This window comes from Peromyscus californicus, unplaced genomic scaffold (genome assembly GCF_007827085.1).
Source record: "Peromyscus californicus insignis strain IS unplaced genomic scaffold, ASM782708v3 Scaffold_2__1_contigs__length_46816999, whole genome shotgun sequence".
NCBI classification, from domain to species: Eukaryota; Metazoa; Chordata; class Mammalia; order Rodentia; family Cricetidae; genus Peromyscus; species Peromyscus californicus.
The window spans coordinates 2512629-2535993 of NW_026294540.1; the positions used below are offsets into that span (position 1 = coordinate 2512629).

The 23365-nt window shown below is 53.3% G+C and overlaps 1 protein-coding gene across 3 annotated transcripts in view; it reads right to left on the minus strand.

Moving 5' to 3' along the window:
* Positions 1-23365, minus strand: part of Sez6l (seizure related 6 homolog like) — a 168027-nt gene that overhangs the window by 41035 nt on the left and 103627 nt on the right. For all 3 annotated transcript variants that reach the window (XM_052754975.1, XM_052754974.1, XM_052754973.1), the window contains exons 2-9: positions 17281-17850; positions 15033-15166; positions 14330-14522; positions 13603-13788; positions 8390-8555; positions 4272-4438; positions 3342-3536; positions 1902-2040 (exon numbers count right to left, since the gene is read on the minus strand). In XM_052754975.1, the coding sequence (XP_052610935.1) occupies positions 1902-2040; positions 3342-3536; positions 4272-4438; positions 8390-8555; positions 13603-13788; positions 14330-14522; positions 15033-15166; positions 17281-17850 (1750 nt within the window). The remainder of the gene's footprint in view (positions 1-1901; positions 2041-3341; positions 3537-4271; positions 4439-8389; positions 8556-13602; positions 13789-14329; positions 14523-15032; positions 15167-17280; positions 17851-23365) is intronic.

The window sequence follows — 23365 nt, forward strand, 5'->3', positions numbered from 1 at the left end:
TTGATAGCTAGTGTCTGTAAAGACCATGAGAAATAAACATCCCCCAATAACCTGATCAATCAGTGAGCGCATGAACCAAACAGACAGTTCTCCAAAGACAAACAATAAAGACGAGAAAAACCGTTCGGTGTCCTTAGTCACAAAGGAGAGACAAATGAGGAATCCATCTCTCCTAGTCAGAATGACAACACATGCTGACTCGGATGTGGCGATGGGAAACTTCGTCATGGCAGGTGGGGGCTGCGCCAAGACAACCACGGCTCTCCAGAAACCGAAGGTAGAACTCCAGGCCGTTTTCCGGGTAGACCACAAATGACCTAAGTCAGCCTTGTGCAGAGAGTTCATCCATCCAGGCACAATGGCCGAGTGATGTGGCTAGCTTAGGTATCTGTGCCCAGATGTGTGGATAAAGAAAACGTGGCGTGTTTACACAACAGACTGTGTTCAGCCATAAGGAAAAACGCAATGACGTCATTTGCACAAAAATAGATGGAATTGGAGACCATCGTGTTGAACAGAATAGCCAGATTCAGACAAATGCAACATTTTCTCCCATATGCAAAATCTAGATTTTTTTTTTTTTTTTAGGATAAGAGGGACTTTTTGAGGAAAACTGAAAGAGTGGATGGGGGGCAAATCAGGGTGTGGGAATGGATCTGGTCAAATTGTATCAGAGACACCACAGCAACACCCATCCATCAGCGTACCCAATGAATATACACTACAAAGATTATTCACTGCGAAGATAACTAGTAGGCACGTGGGACCTGTCTGTGGCTCACAGAGCCAGAGGCCCTTGGACTCCTGCTCCTGGCCTCTTCCCAGCTACCTGGCTCTGCCAGAAAGACTATTTCTCCAGACACCACCATCTGTCCCTGTCCCCATCTCACAGAGGGTAGTGGGAGGAGGCGGCTGAGAGGCCTCCAGAGGCTCTCTCTCTCTCTCTCTCTCTCTCTCTCTCTCTCTCTCTCTCTCTCTGGAAGCTGTCCTCCAGGCAGGGCTATGACCTCAGACACAAGCACCTAGAGCTAGCACCTTCACTCTGGGTTCAGCGTTGCCCTCCTGGGGTGCTGGGGGCTGTGTTCCCCATGGGCACGTTGTGGTTGTGCCCAGGGAGTGTGGGAAGCAGCCTAGGGCAGCAGCTGTCCCCATTCATCCAACATTTCCAGCCATTTGTCACTTCCTAGTCACCTAACGTAGTCCAAGGTCTGGCCGATGAAGACCAGACCCTGACTGACGGGGACAGCTGCACTAGCCGTGGAAGGCAGACAAGGAGAAACTATAGTGGGGTGGGGGTACATGGCACAGCACCCTTCATTCCCGCCCACATGAGCCATTTGCTCCTTCAAAAACGGGGGGCTGCCACGATGGCTTGGTGCGTAAAGGCACCGGATGGCAAGTCTGACAACCCCCGTCTGATTCCTGGGACCCACAAGTTGACCCTATGACCGCCTCACACTTGCTGTGACATGCACGCCCCAACCTCCACTCACAATAGATATGTAAATAAATAATAGAAATAAAACAAAAGGACCTCCGCACATCTCGCTCCACCCCATCTTTAGTCTGAGCTTTGCCGCGGAAGCCTTCCTCCCCTCCTTTATGTCAGATCCCCGGCCGCCCACGACCCTCCCTTACGCTGTAAACTGAAGCCACGATGTGTGGATTATCTGTGCACACCCTCCCTGAACTTCAGCCACCTTAGAAACGAGTTCATGAGACTAGGGACCGCTCTCTTCGTGTGCTGCTGGCTGTGTTGCTGTGGCAACCCCGGGGCTCTGCAGCTCCCTGGCAAGTACTAGATACTCAGTTAATCCTGACTGAAACAACAAAGCAGGAACCCGCTCCTCCCCACCCGCCTGCTGCGGTGGGCCTGGGTGAGGGGCGCTTCAAACACTCACAACTGGATGTCCAAGAAGATCCGCTTCTCCTCCCCCACGTGAATCTTCCACACACAGTCTTCGCCTTCTGCATAGGGCTCTGGCCAGTTTGGAGACAGCACCACTCCAGCCACGGCAGAGAGCTCCCCACCACACATGGCTGTAACAGACAGACAGACAGACAAGAAGACAGACAAGAAGACACCATTGTGAGGAAGCCAACAGAGCATAGTGGTTGGGAGTATGGGGGATGAAGTTGGCATCTGTGGGTCCCTGTGCAACATGACTATGCACCCACATGGGGTGGAGCTGGGGACAGCATGTGTGTATATGTGCATGTATATACCTGCATATATGTGTGTGTGTGTGTGTGTGTGTGTGCATGTGTGTGCATGTGTGTACCTGTGTGTGGAGACGGCTGGCCTCATCTGCAGCTCCGAGAGGGCGGAGGTTGACAGTGTCTTCCCCACTGAGGACAGCTCACACTGTTCTGCTACCTTTGGATAAGGTGTGTATGGTCTCATAGCCTCGGCTTCCTTCCTTGTGTGGTCAGGAAATGCCCTTGCCGGCCCACTGTCATACGATGGAGCATGACCGAGCTCACCACATCAGCTTGCGGCACCTCCCCTGGACCCACTGAATGCCCAGATGGCAACCAGGCCCAAGGTTCTGAAAGATTTGGCCTGGACCAGAAGCGGAGATATGGCTTTCTCAGTTCTACTCTGTTTACTGCCTTGGAAAGTCCTCAGTACAGCAGAGGCTGAAGCCTCAATAAATGCTGCTCTGTTAGTGTAACACATTTAATTCAGGGGCCATTCCCTCACCAAGGCAAGGCTGTGACTTCATGCCAACTGCCAGGTGGTTGCCGGGAGTGAGGACACCCTTTATTCCTCCGTATACCAGAGCTCAGTGGCCTTGGATACAGGGACTGGGGAGCCAGTGGGGGTGGGGGTTGTCACATCCAACATCGTCCAGGCCCTGAGAACAGGGAGGCGAAACTCACTCTGCCTCTTCCAGTGACCCTAGAATGGGCTTGGGCGTGCACCTTCCTTCCATGTCTGATTCATCATCATGAACGGGGCTGGTATCTACTGTGTGTGACTGTAGAGACGGTGTCGTCCTGAGGGACATGCAGCCCTCAGCAGGGTGATGGTCCTTCATGAGACCCAGAGCTGCCATGTGCTGTTGACTGGGTTGTGCACTGAGGCAGCATTATGAGGCAGGGGGATTATATAGGATCTGACACCAGAGAGGGCTCTCCTGCACTGCAGGTCTTGGGCCAGCAGGAAAGAGCAAGCTCCTAAAACGGACCGTTTTGTGACTCCCCAAGAACCAACAGCAACCAGATCCAGAGGACCGTTGGAAAGGGTCTCATGCTAAAACCAGTGTGTCGTGCGGCCAACATCTTCCAGGCTGGGGCCTTGTTCTTTGCAGCCGGTGTTGTGGGAGGTGGTGACTCACCTCTGCACAGCGGCTCTGTGTCGTTCCAGTACGGGTCACGCATGTTGACACACTCAATGATGGCTGGGCCCTGCTCCAGCGAGTGGCCCGGGTCGCAGGTGAACTCCACAATGGTGCCGATGTTATAGGTGGGGTCTGAGGTGGTGAAGTTCCCGTTCTGGATGTAGGGTTCATAGCAGTGACCTTTCTCAAAGGCTGAGGTGGGGACACAGAGAGCGGTAGTGGCCAGATGAGGTAAAGGACACCCTTTACCATTCAAAGAATAGGCACCCCAGAGCTAGGCCTGGAGGCTCACATCTCTATTCCTAGCTCTAGAGAGGCCAAGACAGGCTGTTCAAGGCCAGCCTAGGCTACATAGCGATTTCCAGGATAGCCTGGCCTACTGAGTGGGACCCTGCCTCAGAACAGAATGGTGCCTCTGACCTGGGCCAGGCACCTGGACTCTTGGGGCTTCATTTTTTCTGATGCCCATTAGACCTTCTGCCTCCAGCCCTGAAGAAATGCAGTGTTTTCATTTCCATGCCTCAGCACTCTGGGTCCTGTCATCGGACACACAATGTCTGGCCCTCATTAGGACCACCCACTCCTGGGGAAGCCTGAGATACAGTCCCTAGGTAGGTAGGGTACATGGAATACCATGGTCGAAGCAGGAGACCATGCTGTTCTTGGAAGGAAGAAGAAAAGGAAGGGAGGAAGGGAGGGATAGACAGATGGATGGATGGAGGGAGGGGGTGTACCAGGTGCCAGCATAAGAGGTGCTTAGCAGGACGATGGCATTAATAAAACTGAAAGCCCCTCTTGGAAATCATGGGCTAGTCTGGCACTGCATCTCTCACCTTTATACCTCTATATCCCCATCCCAGGCCCAGGTTCAGCTCTACATACTTTCCCCACTCCCAGGCTCCACCTTACAAGAAGGGGGTCCCTCACCCTCAAAGCGGATGTTGAAGGCGGAGGCTGCCTGGCCTTGGTCAGATGTGAACTCGATGCGGATGCTGCTGCCCTCGCTCAGCAGGCCCTCGAAGGGCACGCTTTCTGTTCGGAGCGAGTCGTACAGGAGGGCCGATGTGTTTGTCCGTCCGCTGTAGACAGTCATCCTGGCCGGAGAAAGGACAGAGGGGTGCTGACATGTCTTCTCGGGTCAGTGACACTGCGGCCAGAGGGGAGAGGGGTGCGTGGGAATGCTGATCTGTCTGAACTCAAATCCCGCCTCTTCGGTCTTCCCTGTTCCTTACAAAAATGGAGACTGCCTGCTCCTCCTGAGTCCCTCAGGGATGCAGGGTGGGTTGTGAGTGAGGGGGTGACCCAGGGTAGTCACTGTGTCATGGGTTACTCTCCTGAGAGGTGGGGTTTGGACAGCAGTGCAGTCAGGTGATCCCAGTGAAGGTTACTGTTGCTGTGATGAAACACCACAATCAAGAGTAACATGGGGAGGAAAGGGTTAATCTGGCTTACACTTCGGCTTTGCTGCTCATCACTAAAGGAAGCCGGGGCAGGAGCTCAAAACAGGGCAGGAGCCTGGAGGCAGGAGCTGATGCAGAGGCCATGGCGGGTGGGGGTGCTGCTCACTGGCTTGCTCCCCATGGCTTGCTCAGCCTGCTTTCTTATTAGAACCCAGGACCACCAGCCCAGGGACGGCCCCACCCACCATGGGCTGGGCCCTCCCCCATCAGTCACTAATTGAGAAAATGCCTTACACTGGATCTCATGGAGACATTTTCCTCAACTGAGGCTCCTTCCTCTCTGATGACTCTAGCTTGTGTCAAGTCGACATAAAACCAGCCAGTACACAGGTGACATCCCACTCTTCATTAGCTGTCTGTCTTAGCTCTGCAGGCTAACGTCTGTCACTGGGTGGGCACCCAGTGTCCCACTCAGAGCCTGGCTTGCTGTCACTGAATATTACAGGGCCTGAGTGTAGAACAGTGTCATTTGGGGAACTCCTGTGAAAATGCTCCTCTATGCCCCACATCGCTCTGTCCTGGCCGTAGAAGCAAGCTGTCACCCTTGAGGATGCCTTGAAGACAGACTGGGCTTCTCTTCCCAACCTCTGCCCCCTCTTCCTCTGAGAGCCTCTGCTTCAGCCCCGATGGGTTGCATGACTTTCTTCCTTGATCTCTCTCTGTGTCCCCCTCACACCCCCCAGTTCTACCAGCCGGGAGCTCCTGTGCTTTGGGGTCCTTTTAGTGCAATCCTCTGAAAAGTTTCCATCCCCCTTGTTTCTGGGTAGAATCTTGTCAGGGATCTGAGTTCATATAACTCACATCCTGGGACATGTAAGCTATTTTTTTCAATAAAGTGCATAGGGTACACGAAACTGTCCAGGCAGTATCTTCAACCACTACAGACACTGGAGGGCTAGGATCTCTGGGGCCAGCTCGGCTTCTCTGTAGGTGCCCTGGACAACAAGCTGAGCGGACTGTCTCTGGATCATTTGTCAGAATCTGAACAGCTTTCAGAAAGTTCCCGTTTTGATCTGTCTCTCTGTCTCTCACTGTATTTGTCTCTGTCTCTCTTTGTCTGTCTGTCTCTGTCTCTCACTATATCTCCTCCCAACCCCTGCTCCTGTTATCACTCAGGTCTTGTACATGCCAGGCTCTACCATCCACAGCCCTTGGTGGTATATATGCTGGCCCTGAATTTCCAGCCCTCCTCCCTCAGCCTCTTGAGTGCTGGGATTACAGATGCATGACGCCATTCTTGGCTTTCTCATTCTTTTTCTTTTCTCCTCTGCCTCCTTCTTTTCCTCCTTCTTCTCTGACAGAGTCTCTGTATGCATTCTTTGTTTTGAGACAGGGTCTCACTAGGTAGTCCTGGCTAGCCTGGAACTCACAGAGACGTGGCTGCCTCCACGTCCTAGCGCTGATTTTAAAGATGTGCACCGTAGTTCTTTTTTTTTTTTTTCTTTTTGAAGATTTATTTTATGTGCACGTGTGTGCGCTTGCTCGTGTGTCTGTGCACTGTGTGCATGCAGGTGCTCTTGGAGGCCAGAAGAGGGTGCCAGGTCCCCAGAACTGAAGTTACAGAACACAGGCAGATCCTCTGCAAGAGCAGGGAATGATCATAATCGCTGAGTGTCAGTGTAGCCTGGCTTTCTCATTCTCGTCTGCAATAACTGCCAGCCCTGTTCACCTCCAGTGTCACACAGGACAGGCAGACTGGAAATGACTGCTTGAAAATGTCCATTAGCAAGGTGTGCATGCCTAGCTATGTACGGGCCAGTCTTCTTGGGAAGGGCTGCAATCTGACACTGGAGCACCACAGTGATGCTGGAGCACCCCAGTGACGCTGGAGCGCCCCAGGTAACACTGCAGCACCCCAGTGATACTGCAGCATCACATCCCAGTGATGCTGGAGCACCCTGAGTGACACTGGAGCCCCCCAGTGATGCTGGAGCACCCCAGTGATGCTGGAGCACCCCAGTGATGCTGGAGCACCCCGGTGATGCTGGAACACCCCGGTGATGCTGGAGCACCCCAGTAATGCTGGAACACTCCAGTGACACTGGAGCATGATGCTGGAACACCCCGGTGGTGCTGGAACACCCCGGTGATGCTGGAGCACCCCAGTAATGCTGGAACACTCCAGTGACACTGGAGCATTCTGGGTGATGCTGGAGCACCCCAGTTACTCTGCTGAGAATCTGTGGGAGAGCCCTCCTCCCTTTCACACTTCACACTGGTTGGTGACTTTTTGACATAAACCTACTCTATGTCAGATTCTAGAATTCCAAAGTATTTGTGATCTGCACAGCTACCAAGGTCCTACCCCTCCACATCCCTGCAGCTCTGGTTGTCCCTGAAGCCTCCACTGGTTCCTCTCCGCTCAAGCCCCAAGGTCTGTAGCCCACCCAGCTCATCAAAGCGGGAATGCGAGGCTGGAGAGACTGTGACCGTGAACACAGTGACTGACAGCTTCTCTGGATAAATTCACGGGCTCCTTCATCATTCCAGTATGTCCACTGTTAGGTCCTGGGGGCTAGAATCCCAGCTGTCCTGGGATCTGCTGATCACTCATACTGCATTCCCTTCCTGCAGTTTCCATGACACCCCACTGATTACCAGGGTGTGGTGGTTTGGATTACTTGGCTCCCATAAACTCACAGGGAGTGGCACTATTAGGAGGTGTGGCTTTGTTGGAGGAAGTGTGTCACTGTAGGGTTGGGCTTTGAGGTCTCCTTTGTTCAAGCTTCGCTCAAGGTGACACTGAGACCACTTCCTGTTGCCTGCAAGATGTAGACTCTCAGCTACTTCTCCAGCACTGTGTCTGCCTGCACACTGCCATATCTCACTGTGATGATAATGGACTGAAGCTCTGAAACTGTAAGTGAGCCACCCAATTAAATATAAACGTTTCCTTTATAGGAGTTGCCGTGGTTATAGTGTCTCTTCACGGCAACAGAAACCCTAAGACACAGGGCAAACTCCCCTCCCCCACATCCCCATCCCTCACCTGCTTTCAGAACACAACCTAAGACAGGCTCTGGTTTTCTAGAATGTTCTAGAATAAGGCCCTAGAATATTAGTCTTGAACCTGGATTTCTCATGTTTATTTATGGTCTGCACCCACAGGCCCAGCAGATCTGTTACCTGCTCCTGCCTGCCTTGCTTTCTCCAGCCCAGAGTTTCTTCCATCCCTGCTTCTGTCTTCCCAGGAGCCAAGGCTGTGTGTGCTGGGCCTGTTCTCCATGGAGAACATGTCTTTGTCCAGAAGAGGTGCCCAATAGATGTACCTCCTTGTTCCACTAATGAAAGAGATGCCTAAGAGGAAGCTCCAGGCCGTGTGTGTGTGTGTGTGTGTGTGTGTGTGTGTGTGTGTGTGTGTGTGTGTGTGTGTGCTTGATTTCCACCACTCTCCCCTAACTTCCTAGGTGGCTCAGGCAAGTTCCTCTCCCTTGAGTGCCTCAGTTTCCTGATGGTCGGAAGCAGAGGGGTCATAGGCTCTTGGTCATCCTCCCCCAGGGCTTTCTTTCTGGGGTTCAGCCACATCCAGACTACACACCCCACCGTCCCTGAGCTGGGGAGGGGCGGCCAGTGTGGACGGCTCACCTGTCCTTCTCCTGAAGCAGCAGCCTTTCGAGATGCAAGTGCAGCTTCTGGCCTGCTGGAGCCTCGATGGTCCACACGCAGAGCTGGCTGCCGTTGGCGTTGCCAGGGTAACTGGGGGAGAGAACTCGGCCGATGGTGGCATTGTGCACGGCTCCTCCACACGGGGCTGGGTGCAGAAAGTGAGGGGTGAGGTGGTGAGAGAAGAGCAGAGAAGAAGCAGCGGGCTGGGGCTCCCCTCACTGCACTCAAGTCCTTAGCTAAGGTGGAGCTGGGAACCCAGGGGAGGGGGTCTGCTGTCCCGCCAACACCCCACCCCCATGCCTGGAGCCACCAACATCTGTGTGTCGCTACAGAGAGGGCCTCCGTGTAAAGACCGAGCCTAGACGTTCATTAAGAAATCCACATTCATTCACTCACTCCTCACTCACTCATTCATTCATCTCTGTGTGTGCATATGTGACAACATGCCCCTGTGGAAGTCAGAGGACGGCCCACAGGAGTCAACTCTTTCCTTCCACCACGTGGGTCCTGGGGATTGAACGCAGGTCTTTAGGAGAGGCAGCAAGTGCATTAACTCACTGAACCACCTCGCTGGCCTGATGCCTAGACTTTCGGTTATGAAATGGCTCGTGGAGGCAGATGGGAGCAGTTCGCAGAAGGAGAAGCATGTATTTAGGACTTAGTGCGCAGACACTCCAGCACAGTAAGGATGGAAGAATCTCCAGCTGTGTTCTTCTTTTACCCACCCAATGGCAGGCTGGAAGATATCAATAAGATCAGAGCATTCTGGGCAATGGGCAGGGTCTTGTTTATTCATGGTGGGTAACTCACCGGATGGATTATGACCATCTCCTGAAGGGCAATTCAGCAAAAACTCCTTTAAAACTATGTCAGAACACCCTGACCCAGAAATAAGCCCTGGCAGTATATCCTACGGGACGCTTTGGATTTGATCTGACTTGTGAATGAGGCTGCCCAGCTCTGCCTTCACCCTCGAATCCAAAGCCAGAACCGGAGTGAATCTCCCAGCACACACTGGGCTTCCACAGACCATCAAACACCGCATCTCAGGGACGGCTTAGGAATCCCAGAGCTTGAAGCAGCAGCGTGCTGGCAAACGGCCTGCCTGGTCCATTCCTGTGAGCGAGCTGCGGGGGTAGGTTGAGACCATTGGATATAAAAGTGATTTGTTCCTGTCTTCTGTACATTTGTGTTTCTGGAATTTTCTTTTAACCGGAGCCATATAACACTTTTATGTTAAAATAATATGGCGAGGTGACATTGCAAAGTGATTTGTGACCCACGGGAGCCGCACAGCTGTCAGACCACAGAGGAGAGGAGGTGCCGGGACTCGCTCTCAGGGGTCGCGGTGTGGGTCTGTTTTAATGTGGTGTTTGGGAAAGCTGGTCCAAAGCCGCTCGGTCCAGGGTGGATCCCTGTCCTCGAGGAGGATCGAGGACGCGTAGGCATCCTTCTTGTCCAAGCACAAGTGCCCAGTTCCCCCTCCAGGGTCAGAGCAGCAGAACACACAAGGACGGGGCCTCCATCCCGAGCCAGATCAGACAGGCTGTGTTATGGAGCTGCCTCTTCCTTTGAGGACAAACACGGCTCCTGGCTCCTCCCCGTGTCCTGGGAGTCACTACTCAGGTGTCCCTTCTCCCCAACTCCTTTCTTTGATTTTATTTTTCTTTTAAAGACAGGGTCTCATGTCCAGGCTGGTCTCAAATCCACTATGTAGGTGAAGACGACCTGATCCTCTTGCCTCCGCCTCCCGAGGGCTGAGATCACATGTGTGCTGGGGATGGAACCCAGGCTTTGTGCAACTCAAATTAATGCCCTCAGCCACTCATTGACATCCCCTGTGTTCCTCACACCTCTTCTAGACCAGGCTGGCCTTGAACTCAGAACTCAGAGATCTGCCTCCCCGGTGCTGGGATTAAAGGGTTGTCTTTCTTAAGAGTTTCTCTGCAAAACACATTTTACAACAGTGTGGGCTCTTGGCTGTGATGACAGTGAAGTCTTAGTGGACCCCAGCACCTGATGATATGGTTTATATAGTATGTGCACAGAAATAATAGAAATATTAATTTCTATCTATTTGCTTCTTAGAAACGTGAGAGAGGGTCTTCATCTGTAGCCCAGATTGGCCTTGAACTGTGAATTTCCTGCCTCGGCCTCCCAAGTGCTAAGATTGCGGGCCTGGCTTCATGAAATATTTCTGAACGAATAACAACTGTTCACTTTACAAACGGGTCAAAGAAGTTAAGAGACATTAAGTCACTTGCTCAAGGACACACGGCCAACAGGTGGAGGCACTGGGATGTAGGCCGGGGCTGCTTCAAGTTCTGTCTCATTCACAGTGGCACCTGATGATTCAGAGAGAAGCCAGGGTTGGGGGTGGAGGGCGGATCGGGGTGCTTTACAAAGGGCAGATGCAGAGAGGACCGCTCCTTGCTTCGGCTCACTTGGTACCCCAGCTCAGTTTTTGACACGAGGCAGATGTTCACAGAGTGTTTGCTGAACGACGACATGATGGAATTGGGCTGGCAGTGGGAGAGAAGGTTCGATAGCCTTCCTCTGCCCGGGACTCAGCTGTGTAGCAAGTGGAGAGAGCACCAGGAAGCCATCCCTCCTGAGTGCAGGATTCCCTTTCTTTTCCTAGGGACACTGTCCTGTCTGTCAGCCTGAGGCTCACATCACTGTTCTGCCACATATCTGCAATGCACTGTACAGCCAACGAAGCCCTCTGAACCTGAGGCGTGCCCACGGTGACTGGCGGTGGGGCATGATCTCACCCCTGACAGGTCCCTGATGGGGAATAGGCTGATGCCTCCCAACCTGTCCCCTCGCCTCTGACATGTCAGTATAGTCTTTTTTTTTTTTTCCCCCTTTGGGTCAGGTATGTACCCCTGGCTGACCTGGAACTCGCTGTGTAGACCAGGCTGGCCTAGAACTCACAGAGCTCCTCCTGCCTCTGCCCCCGAGCGATGTTGACATATTCTGACTTCTTCAAACCTGCCGCCCCCTTTCACCTCTGGGTCTTTGCACAGACTGGCTCACTGGCTGGGACAACTTCCACCCTCTGCCTCCACTTAGCTTCCACAGCCTGGTCCCTCGGGGGCTCCTTCCTGGGTCTCTGGTCTACCGTCACCTCTTGTCCCTGAGCCCCTTACCCAGGGTGACAGGGTTTCTCCTGTCCCCACCTGCTCTATGACATTACCCCTGTGATCCCCTCTCTGGTACTTTCTGCTCTCTCGTGTCTGCTCATCTGGTCACATATTGTGGTGGTTTGAGCGAGAACGGTCCCCACAGGCTCTTATATTTGAATGTTTATTCACCAGGGAGTAGAACTGTTTGGGAAGGATTGGGAGGTGTGGCCTTGTTGAAGGAAGTGTGTTACTGGGGGTGAGCTTTGTAGTTTCAAAAGCCCACATCAGGCCCAGTCTCTCTCTCTCTGCCTCCTGCCTGTGCATCACGGTGAAAACCTCTCGGTTAGTGCTCTAGCGCTGTGCCTATCTGCTCCCCACCACAATGACCACAGACTTGCCTGCTGAAGCTGTAAGCAAGCCCCCAATTAGATTTTCTTTTTAAAGAAGGGTTCCCTCAGTCTTGGTGTTTCTACGCAGTCATAGAGCAGTAACTAAGACACACATCCTACACCAAGCTGCAGACTCTGAGAGAGCAGACTCTCACAGCTCCAGCCATGAGTATAGAACCCAGTAAACAGTGGACACTAGTGGGTGTTGGCAGGATGACAGACTCCCCGGGTCAAGGATCCTTGAAGGATGATGGGTCCTGGCTGTCCTTGGAATCTAGGATTCCACCTGCAGGCCTGCACCATCCACTTCTCTCCACCAGAGGGCATTAGACCGCCTTAGTGGGTGGCTGTCCCCAACTTTTGAGTTCACATTAACTAAGCTCAAAAAACCAAACAGTACCAGCCATCCCCAAAGTCCAAACAACAAGAGGAACAAGGGACAAGTCAGCCCTCATCATTATAAAAAGGGTAGTGTCACAGGCTACATGAAGAGGTCAAAAGAAAACCACAGAGTTGGGGACAGGCCTACACATCGTTATTGCATCAAGGTTTGGATTCAGCATATATAAAGAGTGCTTTCAGCACAAACAACAACCCAGTAAGTAGCCTCTTGAACGATGGGCAAAGGGTTTGAAGAGCCTTTCTTTGGAGATGGCATCCGGACAGCCCCTGAGCATAGAGAAGCGTTTGAAAAGACATGTGATGATGTCAGTACTTATCAGGGAAACATGAGAATGTGGTGAGATGCCTACAGACCCACAGTGCTGGTTACAGAGCACAGAAAATAGTGAGTCGGTAAGTGCTGGGGCAGGACAGAACTGCTCTACCACCGGGGGAAGGTGAAGTGGTACAGCGGCTATTGGAAGAGCCTGTAGGGGTCACCCTGTAGGACCTAAGGATCTTATTTAAGAGAAATGAAAATGTATTTCCATGTTCATAGCAGAGCAGTTATTAAGATAAAAAGTGGACATAATTCTAATGTCCAGTGACGGACAGGTAAACAAAATAGAATCTAACCCACATGACGGAATATTCCTCGGCCACAAAAGGAACAGCACGCTGATCTATCCTGAAAATCCCATGGCTAGAGGAAGAAGACAGACCCAGAAGCCATGTGCGCCACCTGTGTGAGATCTCACAACAGAGGCAGAAAGGTGGCCGCTGGGGTGTGGGCAGGACGTTGTATGTCTGATGAAGGCTTGGCATCCAGAATATGTAAAGAAGACAGCCGAAGCCACTAAGTAGACTGTTGAGTGACTGCTGAGGAGCAAGGTTCCCACTGGACAGAGCAGTGGTAGCACAGAGCACCACAGCATGCTAAGTGTCCTCGAGAGCCAATTTCATGCATTTTATTATCACAGCACAGTTTGGGGAATAGGAGCCTGGCCCAAGGTTACTCCAGATGCCACAGAGCAGCGGGTTTCTCAACCTGTGGGTCTTGATCCCTCTGGGGGTTGCATATCCGATATCCTGCGTATCAGATATTTACATTATGATTCATAACAGCAGCAAAATTTACAAGTTGTGAAGTAGTAATGGACATAATTGTGTGGTTGGGGGTCGCCACAACGTGGGCAATGGTATTAAAGGGTCGCAGCATCAGAAAGGTTGGGAACCACTGCACTCTAGGGTGCTGCCTCCCACCTCCCGGCAGGTGGATGGACACTGGTGGTACCTGAGCAGACAGGCTCCTGGCTGCTCCAGTGGGGTTTGGAGGCATTGATGCAGGTCAGAGTCTTAGCTCCCTGCAGCTCATAGCCCAGGTGGCAGTGGAAGTGGGCCACCCCACCCGAGTGCAGATCCATCACCGTGACATCTCCAGCTTCAGGCCGGCGGGGGAAGCTGCAGCTCAGCATGAAAGCTGCGGAGAAAGGAGAAACGCGAGCGCATCAGCTGCGGACAGGGAACCATCAGCTGCGGACAGGGAACCAGCGTGACCCACATCCCGGCAGCAGCCTTGTGCTGAGGACAGAGATGGGCGCTGGAGTTGCCAGCGTTGTGGTTCCCCCACCTTATTTTTTGAGGTGAGATCTCTCACTGGCTCGGAGCCTGCTGATTTGGCTAAACTAGTCATAAGAATCCTCCTGTCGCCACCTCCCACCACTGGGGTTACAGCTGTGCCCCGCTTTGCCTTTTATGCGGGTTCTGGGGATGGAAGCGTAGTCCTCACACTTGCATGGCAAGCTCTTTCTTTACCTGAGCCCTCTCTCCAGTTCCAAAATTACGTATGTCCCATTCTTGGCTTTAAAAACCATTGCTCTCAGACAGGGAGGAGGGGGTCTGTTGATTTAATCAGAGTGACAGTGGGGTCCCGGGCACAAAAATAAAGCCCAAGAGTGTGGCTGGGTGTTGGAGGAAACTGAGGCCGGTTTCTCCACCTCGTTGGCCTCAGCAGACCCTACCCTGGTAGTGCAACTGGAAGGTCCCGAGGCCGTCGTCCTGGAAGGTCCGGAAGTACACAGAGATGGCGTTGGTGGGGCTGCGGATCACCTGGCCCTCCACCAGCAGAGTCTGGTTGGCTAGGACGGTCAGGGTGGGGCCGTCCACTCCACGGATGGAGAGCAGTTCCCCCTCAGACAGGTTGACACTCTTCACCTGGAACGCATGGGGTAGACAGGGAGAGCTGGGGCAGCAGGGGGGCAGCTCGGAGAGGGTGGGGAGAGGCCCCTGTGCGGACAACTAACTGCACTGGGTGCTGAGTGGCTGCGTGGACTCAACACACTCCCTCCTGTCTGTGTGAACTGGTGAGCGAGGGGCGCTCTCCTTTCTAGGTCTCTCTCAGCTTTCGCTCTCCTCCACTGTGACGGCGCTCCAGGGCGACCCACCCTTCTCCAGGCTGCTCGCCTCTGCTCTCTGTGTTGTAGGGGGTGGGATGGGAGGTACGGTGGACCCAGGTGCACACATGCACATATGCGTTGTATGTGGTGTCTGCTTGTGTTTAATAAGCGGGGTGTGAAGGGACTTCCTTTCTGGATAACACATCCGACGCTTTGTCAACACGTCCTCAGGCTTCCGCTGGACATGCCCTTGTGGGAAGTCCCGCTCTGTCGACCCCGATTTGAGGAAAGGAGGTGTTGACAGTCAGGCCAACCGAGGCTAGGTTACCTGCAACTCCACTCCGTAGCCGGTATAGACCGTCACGTTGTATGTACACTCCAGGAAGCTGCCGAAGGGCTGAGGTGGGAAGTCATTCGAGTCGATGTATCCCTCGGGGTCAGAGAAGCTCACACTGCAAAGAGCTGCGGAGAGACAGACGCTGCCATCAGAACCAGGGGGCTGCGGCTGGCCCAGGAGCTCAGGGATGGGCTGTGGGTGGAAGCCGACCTCTAGGGGTCTGCGCTGTGTCGTTTGTCTGCCAGACCCCATCCACCCCTGGAGTCAACACAAAAACAAAGCCAGCCACAAGTTTTTACCTCTACGAAATCCTCAGTCTAAAGAGAGAGAGAGTTCCTGTTTCCTCACACCTTATATACCTTTCTGTGTCCTGCCATATTACTTCCTGGGATTAAGGTGTGTGTGCTTCCCTTAAGAAAAGCAAAAGACATGAGATCTCAAGGGCTGGGATTAAAGCCTCTGTTCCCAGTGTGGCCTTGAACTCACAGAGATCCAGACGGATCTCTGACTCCTGAGTGATAGGATTAAGGGTGTGTGCCACCACTGTCTGGCCTCTATGTCTAATCTAGTGGCTGGCTCTGTCCTCTGATCCCCAGATAAGTTTATTAGGGTACACACTATATCACCACAGAGAAGGGTGTCCATGGAGGTGCAGGGGAGCCAAGATCAGAACTCTGCAGCTGTAAACTTGAGTGACGATTGCTGTGTTGTTTTCATTGAACCCTTGCTGACCTCTGCCCTCTCCTGACCAAAGTTCCAAACCATCAGGGGCAGCCCCATTCAGCCTTAGACAGAATGGCATTCCACTCCCATCTTTTTTTTTTTAAAAAAATAACAATTTATTAAGAGTTATTTATTTTATGTATATGGTGCTCTATCTGCATGTATGCCTACAGGCCAGAAGAGGACATCAGATCCCATTACAGATGGCTATGAGCCACCATGTGGTTGCTAGGAATTGAACTCAGGACCTTTAGAAGAGCTGCCAATGCTCTTAACCACTGAACCATCTCTCCAGCCCATTCCACTCCCATCTTAAAGACAGTTAAAGCACAGGGAGGACCCCATCTGGGCCGAGCTCACACACACACACACAGAGCACACATTCAGACCCAGCTGACAGTCTTAGTTGTTAGGTACAAAGCAGCCTCACCCCCCTAAACATCAGTGCTGGTGACAATGTCCTAAACAGAAGGACTTTGGCTGGGAAAAGAGAAGGATTATTCACTGGTAAACAGGGGCCTGAAGGTGGCTTTCTATTTACCAGGGGCGTCCCACAATCTGTCCCAAAGGTCAACTGCTTCTGGCAAGGGCAAAAGGTCCTGGTCAATCTGAACAGCCTACAACAGCTCAAAGACCCTGCCCTGTCATGCAAAATCCCGTTGCTTTTCCACATTTTTGCTCTTCTCTCTGTGCCCCACCCCCAAGGGGGTGGATGTGGCCTTGGCAGTTTGTTTCTCAATAAACCTTTCTTTCTACCCATGGGGAGGTCTAGTTCTGTGGTTTCACTTCACTTTCGATTTGCACAGTGGGCAGCTACATTGACGCATGCTGGACAACTGTGGCCCCTCTCCGTAGGAAAGGATTCAAACACAGGCACTGAGCGGACGTGGGCTGGGTGAGCAGCCTCAGCGGTCCGTCCACACCATGGTGGGTGCTCCCTGGCTCCCTGGCCCATCAGTTTCCACCTGAGTTCCAGCCCCTCCCTTATGCTCTCAATCATCCTGGCAAACCCCCCCACCCCCCACCCCCCACCATGATGACAGATGTCTGTGTGAACAGCTCTTGTGTGGTTTAGGAAATAAGGTGAGGAAAAAGTCTGGGGGCTCACAGGACTGATACAACTAAAGTTTCTGAAATCTCTATGTATGGTCGACTGACTGTAGAGGGGAGCCCAGAGATAGAAAGGACCGGAGATAGGATAGCCTGGAAGAGCAAGCACACTTCGGATGAGGGCGTGGCTCCATGGTAAAGTACTTGCCTAGCATGTGCCTGACCCTGAGTTCTGTTCCTAGGGCGCGCGCACGCATGCGTGGACACACACACACACACACACACACACACACACACACACACACACACTATCTCTCTCTCTTGCTCCCAAAACAAAGTTAAAAAAACGCTGGAGTGGCTCAGTGCTAGCGTGCCCTCCCTCCAGGCGCAAGGCCCCGGTCCCACTCCCACTGTGGAAAAATCCAGAAATGAACTACGGCAGGGGTAGGCGGCGAGTGTGGCGCACCTGGGGCCTGCTCCGTGGTGATGATGGTCGTGGTGATGATGGTGGACGTGGTGGTCTCCTGGCTCTCCTCGGAGGCCGACCCAGTTAGCTCGTTGTCCCCCTTGTCCAGCGGGCTCCCGGGGGGGCTGCTGTCGTCGGGGGCCTGTGCCGGCTCCGGGCTGTTGGGGAGCGTGGTCACCAGCGTGGTGAAGGGTACGATTTGCAGCGGGGCGGGTGCTGTGGGCTCTTCGGGGTCCCCGGGCACATGTGGCTTGGTGGTGTCCGAAGCAGGGGACCCTAGTCTCTGCAGAGGTGTCGGGGTGGCCTGGGGCCTCAGCTGCCTCCGGGCCGAGTTGAGTTGCTTCAGGGACGGTAGGCCCTTCCGGAGGGCTGGGGCGTGCTGGATGCTGGCCTCGTCAGGGAGCGCAGGGGGCAAGGACCCTTCCAGCCCTTCCAGCGTTTCCAGTGCTTCCTGGGAGGGCAGGGGACCCGGGGCTGCTGACGTCACTCCCTCTTCCTGGTTGCTCTCCAGCGAGGCGGAGGGCAGGAGGTAGTCCGTGGAAGGGTGCGTGTCTCCCTCTGGACCACTGTCTGGGGAGAAGGGGAGAAAACGTAGCCATTAGCTTGGACCTGCCTCACCTCCTGTCACCTGGGAGGGTGGCCTCTAAAGGGGACACCCCGACCTCTTCCCTTCCCTTCCTTCCTCTCCTCACTTCCTTTTTTTTCTTTCCTGAAGAGTTGGGGCTCATCGTGCTGGAACCCACTCAGGGTTAAGACTACAGAAGCTGAGGGTAACAGCCTCACAGTGGTAGCGGGTGTGGGTCCCTCAGGGGCGCTGCGTGTGGACCAGGAACTGCACAGGACATGGCGGGAGACGCAGTTATCTGCCGACTGGTTCAGAGGCAGATTCACGAGGGGTGTGTGAATACAGGTGGAGGCCTGGTGCTGAGGATGGTGTTTGCCACAGAGCAAGGAGCGTGGGGGGAGGAGGGATAGGGCCAGAGCTGGGAAGGTGGGATCGTTGGCACGGCGGGGCTGGTGGACCTTGCTCTTCTGACTTATTTCTCCCTACATGATCCTTGAAAGACCGTGGAGTGATGTCCTAACATGCCGATTGCGAGCCCAAGGCACACAGAGCACGCTAAACCCGCTCAGCTCCACAGCTTAGTGACCATGCCCCCCGGAGGGAGTGCCCTTTGGTCACCTTGTTGACTCACACGTGACCAGTATTCAGCTGCCTGTGGCTCCCAGTGTCACTAGAGAAGACAGGGCCACACACGGCCAGCCCAGGAAAAGGTCCTGAGTTCCATCAGAGGGTACTGGTGAAGGGGGGGTATGGGTGAAGGGGGGTACGGGTGAAGGGGGGTATGGGTGAAGGGGGTACGGGTGAAGGGGGGTATGGGTGAAGGGGTGTGGGTGAAGGGGGTACGGGTGAAGGGGGTACGGGTGAAGGGGGGGTACGGGTGAAGGGGGTACGGGTGAAGGAGGGGTACGGGTGAAGGGTGCAGCTTTGGCCACATCATTGTTTTTTTTTCTTCCAGTGGTTTAAAATTAGCACTTTATCTTTCTGTGGACAGAGGATTAAAGTGTCCACACCACCGATCATGAATGAACAACAGCACAGAGAGAGAAGACAACAGGTTTGAATGTTCACAGGGAGAGCCTGGACTTGGGTAAGTCCCCTCAAGCACACAAACTTCCGAGTCCAACTGCCAAGTTTCTTCTTATTTTTCCTTGTAGAGACAGGGTCTCCTACAGCTCCCGTGGGCCTCCAAACTTGCTATGGAGCTGAGGACGACCGAGGTCTCCTGCTCCTCCTGCCTCCACTTCTGCAGTGCTAGGATTCCAGGGGTGTGTCACTATGCCCAGTCTTAGGTGGTATTAAGGCTCAAACCCAGGGTCTCAGGCATGCTAGGTAAGTCCTCTACCCCACTGAGCCGCATCCCTACCCCCAAACTTGTACGTTTCCAATGATGACTTGGTCCTGTGTGACCTTGTGCATGGAGTCCCCAGCTCTCAGAAACCCGGCTTTGTTCCTTATCAAACGAGGAGGATAGTTACGGCAGATGTGCCAATTAAACGGAACGCCCATTCGACATGCCTAGCACTAAACCCGGCAGAGAAGAAAAGCATTAAGCTGAAGGAAAAGGAGAGGACATTAGAGATGCTGAAAAAAAGAGAGACAACACGTTTCCTGCAGAAGTGAAATAAAGTACACCAGCCTGCTGGGTTATTTTCCCCACTGCTGTGGCCAAACACCCGCCAAGAAGTTGCTTTAGGGATGAGCGGCTTGTTAGGGCTCACTGTGGAGGGTTCTGTCTACCATGGCAAAGAGGCGTGGTGGCGGTGAAGCTGACTGAGGATTGGAGTTCCTGAGAGCTGCTGGTTCACACCTTGGCGGAAGGGAGGGAGTGGGGGAGGGAAAAGAAGGAGATGCTGCCCTTGGCTTGCCTCCTCCTTTCCCCTTTATATTCAGTCCGGGGACCCCAGTCATCCAATCCTGCTGCCCATATTCCAGATGGGTCTTCTCTCCTCAGCTCGTTCTCTTTTGGAAATGTTCACAGCACCCGTCTTAGTTGTTAGGGTTATTATTGCTGTGATATGATTGCATTTACACCATGACCAAAGCAGCTTGGGAGGAAAGGGTTTATTTGGCTTCCAGATCATAGTCCATCATCAAAGGAAGTCAGGACAGGAACCCAAGCAGGACAGGATCCTGGAGGCAGGAGCTGATGCAGAGGCCATGGAGGGGTGCTGCTTACTGGCTTGTTCCTCATGGCTTGCTCAGCCTGCTTTCTTATAGAACCCAGGACCACCAGCCCAGGGATGGCCCCACCAAAACAGGCTGGGCCCTCCTCCAGCAACACTAATTAAGAAAATGCCCTCCAGCTGGATCTTATGGAAGCATTTTCTCAATTGAGGTTCCCTCCTTTCAGATGACTCTAGTTTGTGTCAAGTTGGCCTAAAACTAGCCAGGACAGCATATCTTAAATTGGAAAACTCTAAGCTGAGTTTTCGTGGCACATACACAGTTTCTTCAACGAAGGGCTGGCCCAGCAGCTGCCCAGCAGAGCTGGAGAAATCAACTTCATTTCATCCCTAGATGCTCCCAGCTGCAGCTCCCTCCCTCAGAGCCCCGGTCCGCTCAGCTGTCCAGTGGTGCTGCTCACTCTCTCTCTGCTGCTCACTGGAGCTGTCATCCCTCAGCAAGCAGATGTGCAGGGCTCTGAGGAAAAGGTCTGTGTCTCAGCCAGCTCTTTCCAGGTGCCAGCTGCTGCTGTCTCTCCTCATGGAAATCATAGCATCTCCCTCTGTGGGAAGCCAGAGTGGCATGAACAACCCCAGCAGAGATCTTGAGAGATTCCCTCCTGTGGACAGAGGTCCCTGGTTTGACTGCTGTCCTTGTCCATTTCCTGAAGACGGACACCGGTTGAGCCACAGCCTCTGGCCTGTCAGGTGCTGCCGTCCACATTGGTTTGTGCAGCAGCTGGAATGTCTGGTTTACTTTCATGGAGCCGGCGCACGGGTGTGATCTCTGTGGACCCCAACCGTTACAGCTGGCCGCAGCCCATACACCTGTTGGGTGATGCTGACCGTCAGCCAGCATTCCTCCGAGAATGCCGGGGAGTGGGAATCGAGGAGGAGGGGGTGGGTATGGGTGGCAAGAGAATAGACCAAGGTCATCTGGGAGTCAAACATGAGACTTCAGAGACGTAGGTTCAAGGCCTGCCAGCTGCAGTTCCTCCCCCGACCCCGGGGAGGGGGGAGCTGGCTCATTCACCTTTCTACAGCTCAGCTCCCTCTATAAAGAAAGATCTTCCTTCCGATCAGGGATGTGGGTTTGCTCAAAAAGCTGTGGTCCAGCACTCACCAGGGCTGTTCTCTAGGGATTGATGGTGACTGTCTTAGTAGATGGGGGACTTAGAAAGAGGTCGTGGGACTTATTTAGTGACAGGTCAGGGTACCCAATCCAGGAGACCCAGCTGGGGTTGGATGTATAGCGTTTGGCTGTGGTCAAGATGGGGACCCTGGGCACAGCTCCTTTGTGGGCCATGCCTTGTCTCTACAGGTCAAGTGTGCGGCCAGGCAGGATGAAGCCAGGGCTGCCAGCTCCTTTACCGTGGGGGATGGAAGCAGCAAGTCCCGGACTGTCTTGTTGTGATGACTCTGCAGAGTCAGGCGATGTGAGTGATGAATGGCCACACTGACTGATGAGCTGTTGGGTGCTGTGGCTGGTTGAGCGAGCCCTTCATAAATATATCTTGTCTTTCTAATCACGGGGAGGATGGGAAGGGTGAGGAGGAGGAGGAGGGGTGAGGGGAGGAGGGGTGCAGAGGAGGAGGAGGAGGGGTGCGGGGAGCCCCTGTAAGTGGGGTTGGGAGGATGCGTGGCACCACAGCAGGGACAGGAAGCAGGGTTTCACGCCTTGGCCACAGTGTTAGTGAGGGGCCAGGCCTTCACTCTGACTGCTGTTGGACTCTGCTGGTGGCAGGGTGGGCATGTGTGGTGTGCTGTTATCTCTGTTCCCCTCTTGGCATCCTTAGGAAGGAAATTTTACTCCTGCCCCTGAGAGGAACAGACAGAGGCCGGGGACACAGGCGATTTTTTTTTTTTTTTTTTTTTTTTTGGTTTTTCGAGACAGGGTTTCTCTGTGTAGCTTTGCGCCTTTTCCTGGAACTCACTTGGTAGCCCAGGCTGGCCTCGAACTCACAGAGATCCGCCTGGCTCTGCCTCCCGAGTGCTGGGATTAAAGGCGTGCGCCACCACCGCCCGGCCAGACACAGGCGATTTTTAAGGCCATGCAGCAAAGCCAGGGTCAGTTCTAGGGTTACCTGTTCACCCTTTCTCCCCCCCTCCTTTGCCCCAAATCTATCGCTCTGTCATTCAACATGACCAGCACATGGCTTCAAATCCCAGGCGGGTCTCCTGCCTCCATCTTCCTTAAGGAACTGGGGTGCTGTGTCATCTGGCATCCCCCCTCTTCCCCCCCCCCCCCCACTGTGGCCTTCTGGGAGTTCTCTCTCTTTTTAAACCTTCCCCAAGATAATCTTACCCTCTTGCCAAACTCACACCTACCAAATCTGAGGCTACAGGAGTGCATCTTGGGAAGTGGAAAATTAAAAACAAAACAGCAAAACCCTGCTGGTGATTAAAAAAAATACAATCAAGACATGTATGTCACTTGTAGGTATTTACAGCTGTGACTTTAATGGTCAATTTGAAACAACCTAGAAACCCCTGGACAAAGAGTCCCCATGAGGGACTGTCTACATTGGGCTAGCCTGTGGGCATGTGGGTGAGGAATTGTCTTCATTAACCTAACTGATGCGTGAATACCCAGCAGCGCCATTCCCTAGGCTGGAGGGCCTGAGCTGTGCCATAGAAGAGGCAGCCGTGTGAGCACAAGCAAGCAAGCACACAGCGTGCACTCATTGGCTGTGACGTCATTGCTACCCGCGACGTCCCTGCAACGATGGACTGTGGAATCCTGACCCTAAACAAACCCTTTCTCCTCTGAGTGGCTTTTTGTTTTTTGTTTTTGTTTTTTCAAGGTATTGTAATCACAGCAACAAGACAGGAAATTAGAAAAAAACGGGCACAGTGTGGTAATTTGCAACAGTGTGCAGTGGTGAAGCCAGAGCAGCCAGCGCTTCTGTCTTCTCATGCGGCTGGGGCGACCCCGAATTCCCGGTCCTCTTGCCTCCACCTCCCAAGTGCTGCCATAAGTAGTATGCACAGTTCTAGGGATTGAACCCGGGGCTCTGTGCGTGCTAGTGGAGCATGTTACTGATGGAGCTGGATCCCCAGCCCAAACCCTGACCATTCCCATGTATTAGGAATCTTTGGATTCCCTCTCTTTAAAATAAAAAAAGGATGCGTTTGACGTATTTTATTCTCAATTATGTGCATACGTGCGTTTCTCTCTCTGTGTATGTGCATGTTAGTGCAATGCTTGAGGAAGCCAGAAGGGGGCACTGGATCCTCAGGAGCTGGAGTTACTGGCAGCTGTGAGCTATTCAACGTGGGTGCTGGGACCTGAACTCAGGTCCTCTGCAAGAGCAGTGAGCACTCTTGACACTGAGTGTCTCCAGGCCCTGGTCTCTCC